The 12,279-nt window shown below is 43.3% G+C and overlaps 1 protein-coding gene across 2 annotated transcripts in view; it reads left to right on the top strand.

The window, feature by feature from the left end:
* NCAPD3 (non-SMC condensin II complex subunit D3) overlaps nucleotides 1–12,279 on the top strand; it is a 63,607-nt gene that overhangs the window by 12,791 nt on the left and 38,537 nt on the right. Inside the window, exons 6-14 of one of the 2 annotated variants that reach the window (XM_087875670.1) lie at nucleotides 568–629; nucleotides 821–908; nucleotides 2,433–2,560; nucleotides 3,525–3,597; nucleotides 5,675–5,800; nucleotides 7,629–7,881; nucleotides 9,099–9,158; nucleotides 10,451–10,534; nucleotides 11,667–11,740. In XM_087875670.1, coding sequence (XP_087731796.1) covers nucleotides 568–629; nucleotides 821–908; nucleotides 2,433–2,560; nucleotides 3,525–3,597; nucleotides 5,675–5,800; nucleotides 7,629–7,881; nucleotides 9,099–9,158; nucleotides 10,451–10,534; nucleotides 11,667–11,740 — 948 coding nt within the window. Of the gene's footprint in view, nucleotides 1–567; nucleotides 630–820; nucleotides 909–2,432; nucleotides 2,561–3,524; nucleotides 3,598–5,674; nucleotides 5,801–7,628; nucleotides 7,882–9,095; nucleotides 9,159–10,450; nucleotides 10,535–11,666; nucleotides 11,741–12,279 lie in introns of both variants that reach the window. The other variant, XM_087875669.1, reaches the window with a different exon arrangement.

Genomic DNA, 12,279 nt, shown 5'->3' with positions numbered 1-12,279 from the left:
GGGTGCGATTCAAGGTGTTGGTTACCACCTTTAAAGCGCTCCATGGCATAGGACCCGGGTACCTTCGAGACCGTCTTCTGCCACCAATAGCCTCCCACCGACCAGTCCGCTCCCACAGAGAGGGTCTCCTCAGGGTGCCATCAGCCAAGTTATGTCGGCTGGCGACATCCAGGGGGAGGGCCTTCTCTGTGGGAGCCCCTGCCCTGTGGAATGAACTGCCCCCCGAAATACGAAAGATTTCCGACCTCCGGGTGTTTCGCTGCGCTCTGAAGACCCTGTTGTTCCGCCAGGCAGGGTTACTAACATAACGTTTTAAATTGGGGTATTTTAAATTTCTGGGATTTTAATTGGAGCCTAATTATTTAATGATTTTAAATTTTAAATTGTTGTCGTGTTTTTTGTGTTTTTAAATAGGCTGTACACCGCCCTGAGTCCTTCGGGAGAAGGGCGGTATAGAAATAAAATTATTATTATTATTATTATTACAATAGAAACTGAATGAATGAATAAAATTCTGTTCTGTTCTTCTGTTATAAATAAAATGTATTTTGGTTTGTTTTCGCACAGATCTTTGTTAAGCTGACGAGCCTGGAGCCCTCTACACAAGACTTCAAGCCTGTAGACATGACGTGAGTTTTTTTTTTTTTTTGCTCTGGAATCTCAAGATGGTATTTTGAGTTTGTGAAGCCCAACGGGTGTTGAGGGCGTGGAGTCGAGCAACGCTAAATGTTCTTTCCCTGAAGATAATAGACTTAATCTGCAAACATTTCACTCTGTGTCACACAATCGATCCAACAGAGAACTTTTCCTTTGGCTGCAGGACTATTTCCAGAGCCAAGTATGTCTCCGAGCTTGCTTACTTCGGCCTACGACTGTTGTGTTCCCCACTTCACAGCCTAGGAGACAAGGTAAAGATTGTGTTCATCCATATTGTTCTTTGTTGGATTCGAAATGCATGGATCTATAAAACTCTCCTTTCTATGGAAGTGGCCACGGAAATCCAGCTGTCTCTTAATAGGAGATCTGGTGGCTTCTCCTCCTCATTTTCTTCTTCTTCTTCTCCTCCTTCTCCTCTTCTTCCTCCTCCTCCTCTTCTCCTCATTTTCTTCTTCTCTTCTTCTTCTTCTTCCTCCTCCTCTCCTTCTCCTCTTCTTCCTCTTCTCATTTTCTTCTTCTCCTCTTCTTCCTCTTGTTCTCCTTCTCCTCCTCTTCCTCCTCCTCCACCGATATGGATCCGCACGTCACCTGTGGCACGCGTGCCATAGGTTCGCCATCACGGATCTATTCCCACCCACCCCAAATCTGATGTCTAGGATTATCAGGGAAGCAGGTATGTGGTAATGATTTATTTTAATTTTTTTGGCCAATTTTTTTCAATCTCTTTCCAAAGCCAAAACTCCTACCATCACTTCTTTGGTTTTCCTGCTAGATGGAGCTTTAATACTGCTTCGCAGGCTTGGCTGGTGGGTGTTTTACAAACAGGGAAACAATGCTAATTTTCCAGAAGCATTTTTTTTGTGACCTTTTGACTTCAACAACCCTTCCAAAAATTATTTTCCTTGATTTCCTGCCCAAATCCCCCCCCCCCCAAAAAAGGCAGAAATGCTGAAATAAATGCTTCCTTTTGAAAAATATTGTCTTTATAAAAGATTGCTTTAATAACAGGGAGTGCATTGATTTAGGGATGGGGACATTGAACAAGAACAGAGCTAGAAATAATCGTGTTTTTCTCTTTTTTCTCCTGGGTTTTTTTTTCCCCCTCAAAAAAAGCGGAAGAAGTATAGCATGCCAGCTGAAACCTGTTCTACAGAGCTTTCTAAAATAGGCTAAATAAAACAGATAGTATGATTTGTCCTCTGCCTGTATCTCAATAAAGTCTCAATCATTCGGGCCAAAGGGGTTTAAATGTAGAAGATGACTCTTGTAGCAAAGCGGCTAATTTAACTGAGATAAGTGGGACTTTTGTTGTTGTTAGTCACGAAGTCGTGTCCGACCCATCGCGACCCCATGGACAACGTTCCTCCAGGCCTTCCTGTCCTCTACCATCCTCTGGAGTCCATTTAAACTCGCTCACACTGCTTCAGTGACTCCATCCAGCCACCTCGTTCTCTGCCGTCCCCTTCTTCTTTTGCCCTCAATCTTTCCCATCATTAGGCTCTTCTCCAGGGAGTCCTTCCTTCTCATTAGGTGGCCAAAGTATTTGAGTTTCCTCTTCAGGATCTGGCCTTCTAAAGAGCAGTCGGGGTTGATCTCCTCTAGGACTGACCGGTTTGATCGCCTTGCAGTCCAAGGGACTCACAGGAGTCTTCTCCAGCACCAGAGTTCAAAGGTTTCCATTCTTTGGCGCTCAACCTGGGACTTTTGTTACCTTTGTAAAAGGAATCCCCAGCTGTCTGTTCTCCCATTTTTTTTCCTTTCCCTTCCTTCCCTAGACGTTGCGCCAAGTGTTCTATCAACTTCTCAGGGTCATCCTGATGCTGCCAGGGAAAGAAGGCGGCGTCTCTCTCCCCATCCCTTCTCAGATCATCGATGCAAGGAAACTGGCCCTCAAGTTCCTCAGGTAAAACTCCACCTGCCTGTTTTCACTTCTTTTGCATCTGTGCAGAACTGCTTTTTGGGGAATGATGGAATAGAATGGAATAGAATAGAATAATGAATGGAATGGAATAGAATAATGAATAGAATAGAATAATGAATGGAATGGAATAGAATAATGAATGGAATGGAATAGAATAGAATAGGATAATGAATGGAATGGAATAGAATAATGAATGGAATGGAATGGAATAAATAGAATAGAATAGAATGAATGGAATGGAATAAATAGAATAGAATAGAATAGAATAATGAATGGAATGGAATAGAATAATGAATAGAATAGAATAGAATAATGAATGGAATGGAATAGAATAGAATAGAATAATGAATGGAATAGAATAGAATAATGAATGGAATGGAATAGAATAATGAATGGAATAGAATAGAATGGAATAATGAATGGAATGGAATGGAATAATGAATGGAATGAAATAGAATAATGAATGGAATGAATAGAATAGAATAGAATAGAATAGAATAGAATAGAATAGAATAATGAATGGAATGGAATGGAAAGGGACCTTGGAGGTCTTCTAGTCCAGCCCCCTGCTCTAGCAGGAGAACCTATACCATTTCAGATAAGTGACTGTTTAGTCTCTTCTTAAAGTGAGTTTGGCTCCGTCTTACGACTTTTCTGGCTGCCGTTGTTAGGTGAATCATTTCAGTTTGTTTAAGTTAGTAACATGGGTTGTTAAGGGAATCCGGCTTCCCCCCTTGACTTGGCTTGTCGGAAAGTCGCAAAACGGGGATTCACACGAACCCCGGGGACGCCGCGGCCGTCATAAATATGAGTCAGTTGACGAGCATCTGAATTTCGATCGCATGACCATGGGGATGCTGCTACAAGGGCTGTCAGTGTGAAAAACGGCCACTAAATGAACTGTCGTAAATCGAGGACTACCTCTATTTGCACCTCTCCTATCTAGCTCTCTGACTGAAGAACTGAAAGAAGTTGCCTTCCCCGTACTGAGGATCTTGCTGCAGCATATTTGTGTCAAGGTGAGGTGTGTTCTTTACCTTTCTATCAACCTGTCCGTTTGGAGGGGGTGGGACAGGGATGGAGGAAAATTTTCCTGACAACGGCAGTCAACCGAGAACTGATGACTTGGAGTAAATGTTGGAGAAGTTTGAAGATTTTTTTTTTTGGTAAATATTTTTTATTATTTTTCAAACATAAGCATAAAATATAACTTTCAAGAGCAAAAACTCGATCCGGTCATAGATGGTTACCACGCTTACATTTCTTTGACAGACTCCATTCACAATTTCCCACTGCATCTTTAACAGGTAAAAGTTCAAAACATAAGAAGAATAAATTTTAACATATATTCTAACATCCTTATCTATATAAATCTATTATATCAATACAATTTTAATTTCATATTTACTTTAGCTCATTTGTGTCTAAGTATCAATCCTGCTTATATCTGGTTCTTCTCCACATTGTCTTTATCATCTCTTTTACCATCAGTTGCAAAATACTTTTTAACAATATTCTAATCTCTTATTCTAATTATTAACCACAATTTTATCACCTCAAATCTTAATTTCAAATACAATACATCTCCATTTTTCTTACCATTTATACAACAAAATTCTAACTACATTTCTTAGTCTCTTGACCCATTCCATCAAATCTTGATATCTTAAATTTTATCATTACTTTTACACATTTCAAATTACACAGATTCATCCCTAAAATTTTAAGATTTTTCTTGGGCATCTTTTAAGTTTCTCTTCTGGCTATCTTTGCATCCTGAACTCGGGTCTTGATTTTAGAGTTGCCCTTTAATATATGTGAGGCAGCAAACTCCAAAAATGGGGGGTAAAAAATAACTCAGAACAGATCTCTGGTATTTGACATTTCCATTAGTGGGTCTTTTGATTTAAAAAAACCTCTGTCCCATCAACCCCTTTTATCATTCTGGCTCTGCCATTTGCATGGTTCTTCTTTTCTCCACTGTACTAATCAGGGATTCGCATTAAAACTATTTTAATAATTAAATTGAAATATTAATTAGCATTAAAACGGAGATTTATTTGAGGTGGCCATCTCACTGGGATCTTCTTTCATGAATCAGTTGTAGCAGAAAACAGAAAATATATATATATACACAAATACTTAAGCATTACATATATATATGTAACGCTTAAGTAATTCTTAAAGTAGGAAAAGGATATTGAAAATATATTTGAGAGTACTTGTATTAAGAGAAAGTTAAAGAAAAGGATGTACCAATTTAAAGAAAAACTGTTAAAAAGGATATTTATAAAAGAAAAAGAAATTCTATAAGGGTAGTTTGGAGGTAGGGATCTAAACGTAATACTGAAATTTAAAGTTTGTATGTTAAGCCAAAGACAAAGATGTATTAGAAAGTTTTGATTTAAAAATTAAAAAAAAAAAGTTTAGTACTTAAAAAAGAAGGGTGAAAAAAGAGGTTTTTTTTTTTCCTTTTCTTTTCCAGTAAGGTCAAAGATTTGAAAGACTACAATGAATTTTGTAAAGAAAAATGGTGATAGTTGACAAAGATTACTAGGTGCCAATAGAAATACACATTATTTCCATAGAAAGGAAGATAAAGCAGGAACGGTTCAATTGATTATTTTATTCCAAGAGGAAAATTTGTTTTCATTTGGATATCACTTCTGGAATTTGTGCTTGTGAAGACCAAAAAAAAATAAAAAATGAAACTTTGACTTTGGTTTTGTTGATTAGAAATATTTGACGTTATAGGAATGGTTAGTTATATGTTAAGGTGTAAAAGCAAAAAGTTGAGTTGGAGTGTTTTTATCTTGTACTGTGCTAAGAAGAGTTGGAAGTCAATGCTCCATTTTTTCTTTCTTTTTTTTTCTCTTTCCCTTTGTATCTCACACCCCCTTTCCCCCGCTCCTTTTCCTTCCCTTAATTTCCTATTTTTTCTTCTTCTTCTTCTTTGTATTTTATATAATTTAAAAAAAAAAAAACCTTAATTGAAAAAAAATAACATCTAGTAACCAGCTCTGTGTGGTATTCACTGCGATGGAACATCTCACTTCAGCGAAATTTGATCGCTCCCTTTATGCCTTTTCATTCCAGGTTCCGGATAAATCCGAATACCGGACCTACGCAGCGTTGTCTTTGTCCCAGTTGCTTTACAAACTCCCTTGCGCTGAACATGCCAGATTCATTGCTTGGCTGTATGGATACTCCCGCAATAACAAGGTGAAGAAATGAACCCAATGAACAAATTTTGGAATTTCCAACCTCATCCAAGAAAATCAAAACGCTACCAGAGTGGATTCTGCAGCCGACAGAATTTATCCTTTAATTGATTGGCCCCTTCGCTATGCCAGGGGTCCCCAACCCCCAGGCCACGGCTCACTACCGGGGATTCAGAACCGGGCCACGCAAGTAGCGGGCCAGTGCATATGCAGCTCTGAGTGGTACAAACGGCAGGCCGGCACACGTATACCTCAGAAGTGGTATTCAGCAGCTTCTGACCAGTTCTGGTAGCGGAAATTTTGAGTAGTTGCGGAGAACTGGTAAATACTACGTCTGATTGGCCCAGCCCCCAGCTGCCTCCCGAGTCCCAGCTGATCGGGAGAAAATGGGGATTTTGCAGTAACCTTCCCCTGGAGTGGTGAGGGAATGGAGATTTTACAGTATCCTTCCCCTGGAATGGGGTGGGAATGGAGATTTTGCAGTATCCTTCCCCTAGAGTGGGGTGGGAATGGAGATTTTGTAGTATCCTTCCCCTGGAGTGGGGAGGGAATGGAGATTTTGTAGTATCCTTCCCCTGGAGTGGGGAGGGAATGGAGATTTTACAGTATCCTTCCCCTGGAATGGGGTGGGAATGGAGATTTTGCAGTATCCTTCCCCTAGAGTGGGGTGGGAATGGAGATTTTGTAGTATCCTTCCCCTGGAGTGGGGAGGGAATGGAGATTTTGTAGTATCCTTCCCCTGGAGTGGGGAGGGAATGGAGATTTTACAGTATCCTTCCCCTGGAGTGGGGTGGGAATGGAGATTTTACAGTATCCTTCCCCTGGAATGGGGTGGGAATGGAGATTTTGCAGTATCCTTCCCCTGGAATGGGGTGGGAATGGAGATTTTGTAGTATCCTTCCCCTGGAGTGGGGAGGGAATGGAGATTTTACAGTATCCTTCCCCTGGAGTGGGGTGGGAATGGAGATTTTACAGTATCCTTCCCCTGGAGTGGGGTGGGAATGGAGATTTTACAGTATCCTTCCCCTGGAGTGGGGTGGGAATGGAGATTTTACAGTATCCTTCCTCTGCCACGTCCACCAAGCCATGCCACGCCCACCAAGCCGCACCCAAAGAACTGGTAGTAAAAAAAATTTGAATCCCACCACTGATATACATACATGCGCAGCTCAACTTCTGCATGTCAGGGTGTGCACACATGTACGTGCTGGCCCGTCATTTGCACAAATCGAGATGCGCGCACTGGCCAGCTGCTCGTGTGGCCCATTTCCCCTCTCAGCACCTGTCGGGCCACCAAGCCACAGAGGTTGGGGACCCTTCCGCTGTGCGACTTCCGAGGGGGATGAGGGGTTCAAAAATGTGAAAAATAAATGAATATGAGCCACGGTGGCGCAGTGGTGAGAGTGCAGTACTGCAGGCTACTTCTGCCGGCTGCCTGCAGTTGGGCAGTTCAAATTTCAGCAGGCTCAAGGTTGACTCAGCCTTCCATCCTTCTGAGGTGGGTAAAATGAGGAGCCAGATTGTTGGGGGCAATAGGCTGACTCTGTCAACCACTTAAGGAGGGGTGTAATGCACTGTAAAGTGGCATATAAGTCTAAGTGCTATTGCTATTGCGGGCAAACTCTGCCCACAGCCACAGTTCGATTCTGATCAAGGTTGACTCAGCCTTCCATCCTTCCGAGGTGGGTAAAATTAGGACCCAGATTGTTGGGGGCAATGCTCTGACTCTGTCAACTGCTTAGAGAGGGCTGTAAAGCACTGTAAAGCGGCATATAAGTCTTAAGTGCTATTGCTATGGCTAATATACCTCTTATTTCCTTCCGTAACAGACTTCCTACAGGGTATTTGCACTCGATGTGGCCTTGGCTTTGTTAGAACATCCAGAGCGGGTTCAGGACGTCGTTTTGACCGAAGAGGAGCAGGTGTTTCTGAAACACAAATTCCTGATTCAGGTCATGATCTTCGGCCGGTGTTCGGACAAAGTGCCCACCGTTCGCAGCAAAGCCCTGTCCAGCTTCGCTCAGTGCCTGGAAAACAAAGTTGTCTCAAACGTACAGGACATTCAAGAGCTGTTGCATGGCAGTAAGTATGAGCTCTCAAAAGATAACAGTTACGCATATAGCAGTAGCACTTAGACTTAAATACCACTTCACGGTGCTTTTACTGCCCTCTCTAAGCAGTTTATAGAGTCAGCCTATTGTCCCCAACAGTCTGGGTCCTCATTTTACCGACCTCGGAAGGATGGAAGGCTGAGTCAATCTTGAGCCAGTCAGGATCAAACTCCTGGCCGTGGGCAGAGTTTGCCTGCAATACTACATTCTAACACTGGGAGGGAGGGAAGGAAGGAAGGGAAGGGAAGGAAAGGAAGGAAGGAAGGAAGGAAGGAAGGAAGGAAGGAAGGAAAATAGCAATAGCACTTATATACCACTTCACATGGCTTTTACTGCCCTCTCTAAGCGGTTTACAGAGTCTGCATATTGCCCCCAACAATCTGAGTCCTCATTTTACCCACCTCGGAAGGATGGAAGGCTGAGTCAACCTTGATCCAGTTAGAATCAAACTTCAGGCTGTGGGCAGAGTTTGCCTGCAATACTACATTCTAACACTGGGAGGGAGGGAAGGGAAGGGAAGGGAAGGGAGGGAAGGAAGGAAGGAAGGAAGGAAGGAAAATAGCAATAGCACTTATATACCGCTTCACATGGCTTTTACAGCCCTCTCTAAGCGGTTTACAGAGTCAGCATATTTGCCCCCAACAATCTGGGTCCTCATTTTATCCATCTCGGAAGGATGGAAGGCTGAGTCAACCTTGAGCCTGGTGAGATTCGAACTGCCAAATTGCAGTCAGCCGGCAGTCAGCAGAAGTAGCCTGCAGTACTGCACTCTAACCACTGCACCACCGCGGCTCTTATACCCACGTACACACACATATACGACACAAGAGAAACATCACGGTCTCGTTCGGATGTAGGCATATACATGGCGAAAAAGAAAAAGAATCCTGCAAATTTACAAGACGGATGGCATCAGGTCACATGACCCTGCAACCGTCATATATATACATGCCAGTTGCCAAGCACCTGAATTTCAACCCAGTGTAGTGTAAGCTCGGAAAACAATCATAAGTCACTTTTTCGGCGCTAATGCAACTTTGAACCGTCACTGAATGAATTGTTGTAAGTTAAGGACTACCTGTACAATTCCCTGCCATGAAGGGCTGTTGAAGTTTGTCGCTGCTCTGGTGTGAAATTCACAGGTGAACGGAGTAACTCATCCTTTTCATTTGTCTTCCTCTACAGCAGCTTGTTCTTCGGTCATGGATGCAAACACCCCTGCTGAAACATTCCTAACCAATGTGGAAGGTAAATAGTTTAGCCCCATGATGGCAAATGTCAAGTTTCCGAAAGATGCCCTAATTAATTCATGAGCCATGATCCAAACTTCAAAGGAAATACATTCATTTATTAGGAGCAACATTCCGGCAATACTCGGATGCAGTTAGGACTGATCCCACGTAGATTTACGTTCCCCTATGACCCTGTCTCTCCCCTCCTCTCTGGCCATGTCATAAATCACATTCTCCAATTAACCACTTTGGCTGGCTGTGAAACCTAACGCCCTCCTTCTGATTGCGGTCAGAAAGAATGTATGGAATTCACTTCAGTTCTCCCTCCCTCCTGCTCATGGCAACTTGAAAGCTTTGCAAGTTGACAGCAAACCTATGGCACGCGTGCCAAAGGTGGCACGCAGCGCCCTCTCTGATGGCACGTGAGCCTTCGCCACAATTCAGCTCTGTTGTGCATGCGCGCGCGCCTTCCGTCGGCCAGCTGGGCTGCTGTGTATGCGCGGGGGTCGTGCACGCATGCATGGCGGGCAGGGTGCATGCAGGGGTATGCACAGAGGGTGGGATGCATGCATGGGGGCGATGCACACATTGCATTTTGGGGGGTTCAGGCGCGTGTGCATTTGCACTCACGGGTGGGCTTTGGACGTTCGGTCCGGAAAAGTTTAGCCATCAGTGGTCTAGCCTGCTAAAAGACCAGCCACCGTGCTGTCCCATTCTTTGCTCAATGTTGAAGCCTGTTTGAAATATTTCCTGGTGGAAAGAGCTCTCCAAAACAAAAAAAATCAGTTTCTTTGAGCAATTGGTTTGAAAAACCAAAACCCTGAAAACCTCCCCCTGGATTTTACGATCTTCAAGAGGGAGCCATTTTAGGATTGTTCGGCACCGTTAAATAACTTTTGGAAAAAATTAGGAACTCGGTTGAGTTTATCATCGTTCTGGGAGCATCCGTTAAGACTCTTCTGTTTCATTTAACCCACCCGTCAAATCTCCTCGAGTAAATATAGCATCGTTTGAAATAATGCAGCCGGTGATGCAGTCAGTGCCCCCCCGTTTCTTCTTTCTCTTCGCCAACTGTTTCCCACCTTTAATTCTTTCTCTTGACGATGTGTCACAGTTTTGTCACTCTAGCAGCCGAATAACGCAACATCGGTTTCATTTCTGAGGCTGCGGCATCATATTTCTGCCTACACCTTTGAGAATTTTCCCCAGTTGGTTGGTTTAATCCCTGCCCACTCCTGTGAGTAATAAATCTGCTTGCCTCGATTCTCGGTTTTCCGAAATAACTTATTGAGGGGGCTTCTTTTAAAGGTCGTACCAGCCATCAGCTGAAGACATTCCCAACCTTCAAAACCATCGAAGTGACCCACGAACGGGACTCCACTGAGTTTAATGGTACGCCGGGTTTAAAAATGGGGTGTGTCTTTCCCTGTATTGTCTTTAAAGAAAGAGAGAAGTAGGGAGACGATAATTTTATGTGATGTTTTAATTTCGGTTTGAAGAAAGAATGTCAGAAGATTGAGGAAAGGGGAAAGGAGGAATTTAGGAAGAAAAGGACTGAAAAAGATGAGGGAATGTTGTCCCAAAGGTGCTTTTTTTCAAGAGGCAACTGGACTTTCGGGTTTTTCTTTGAAGATGTTTCACTTCCCATCCAAGAAGCTGCTTCAGCTCTGACTGGATGGTGGGGAATGGAAGGATTTATACTCCTTGAGTATAAAGGAGTATAAAGCCTTCCATTCCCCACCATCCAGTCCGAGCAGAAGAAGTTTCTTCGATGAGAGGCGAAACATCTTCAAAGAAAAACCAGAAAGTCCAGGTGCCTCTTGAAAAAGCACCTTTGGGACAACCATGACCTGGATGATTGAGAATCTCCAGAGACATGAGAGAATGTTGAAGAGCAGATCCAGATCTGGAGTTACATGAGTTGTCCAACATGCCAAATTTGAAAAAAATAAATAAATAAAAAGTAAATAAATAAAAAAAGCTGTAGGGTTGTTTTGGCCAAAGATTTGAATTATTAACTTATAAGGTAAAGGTAAAGGTTCCCCTCGCACATATGTGCTAGTCGTTCCCGACTCTAGGGGGCGGTGCTCATCTCCGTTTCAAAGCCGAGGAGCCAGCGCTGTCCGAAGACGTCTCCGTGGTCGTGTGGCCGGCATGACTCAATGCCAAAGGCGCACGGAACGCTGTTACCTTCCCACCAAAGGTGGTCCCTGTTTTTCTACTTGCATTTTTTACGTGCTTTCGAACTGCTAGGTTGGCAGAAGCTGGGACAAGTCACGGGAGCTCACCCCGTTACACGGCAAACTAGGGATTCGAACTGCTGAACTGTCGACCTTTCGATCGACAAGCTCAATGTCTTAGCCACTGAGCCACCACGTACCTTAAATAACTTACAGACAACTTCAAAAATTGGGTTCTAGGACTGGTAGTCGCTCACCCTGTCTTGAGTAAATGTTAAATGCTTCTGATGCTCAATTGAGCACATGGCAGTTTTGAGAAATCTCCCGTTTTCCCTATTCAACAGGAAAAGAAATCATGGCCATCCTGAGGCAGAGAGCTATAGACGAGAAGACTAATGTGAGGAAATCAGCCCTCCAGGTAGGCATCTCACCTCTTCTGCTCCTGTCCAGGCCGATCAAAACCTGCAAGAGGGTACAGTTTTTCAATGGTTCCTTTTACCCAGCGGTCATTAACTGGTGGTCAGTGAACCTACTGGTGGTCCACGAGAAAATTTTGGTGGTCTGCTGAAAAATATTTGCATTTTTTATATTGCACTAAATCAGGGGTCCTCAAACAACGGCCCCTGGGACAGATACATGCAATGAACGTTTGTGTTGCTGCAGAGAGTCTCCTCTTTTTTTTTTGGTAAATAACTTACCCATTTTATCCCGATGCTGCCAGTGCTAAGGGTCAGCCTTCTGCAATGCCCAGTCTGTTTATTAAATTTTTATCCCGCCTGGATTGCTTTCAAAATAACTCAAGGCAATGAATACAGATAGTACTCCTTCTTCCTCTTCTTTCACCCTCCCTAACAGTAACCCTGTGAGGTGGGTTGGGCTGAGAGAGAGAGAGAAAGAAAGAGAGATTGGCCAAAGTCACCCAGATTGGTTTCATGCTTAAGGCAGGACTAGAACTCC

This window comes from Pantherophis guttatus, chromosome 9 (genome assembly GCF_059756535.1).
Source record: "Pantherophis guttatus breed Tessera chromosome 9, ASM5975653v1, whole genome shotgun sequence".
Classification (NCBI taxonomy): Eukaryota; Metazoa; Chordata; class Lepidosauria; order Squamata; family Colubridae; genus Pantherophis; species Pantherophis guttatus.
Note: the sequence above shows the minus strand (reverse complement) of the source record. Positions and strands in the feature narration are given on the sequence as shown.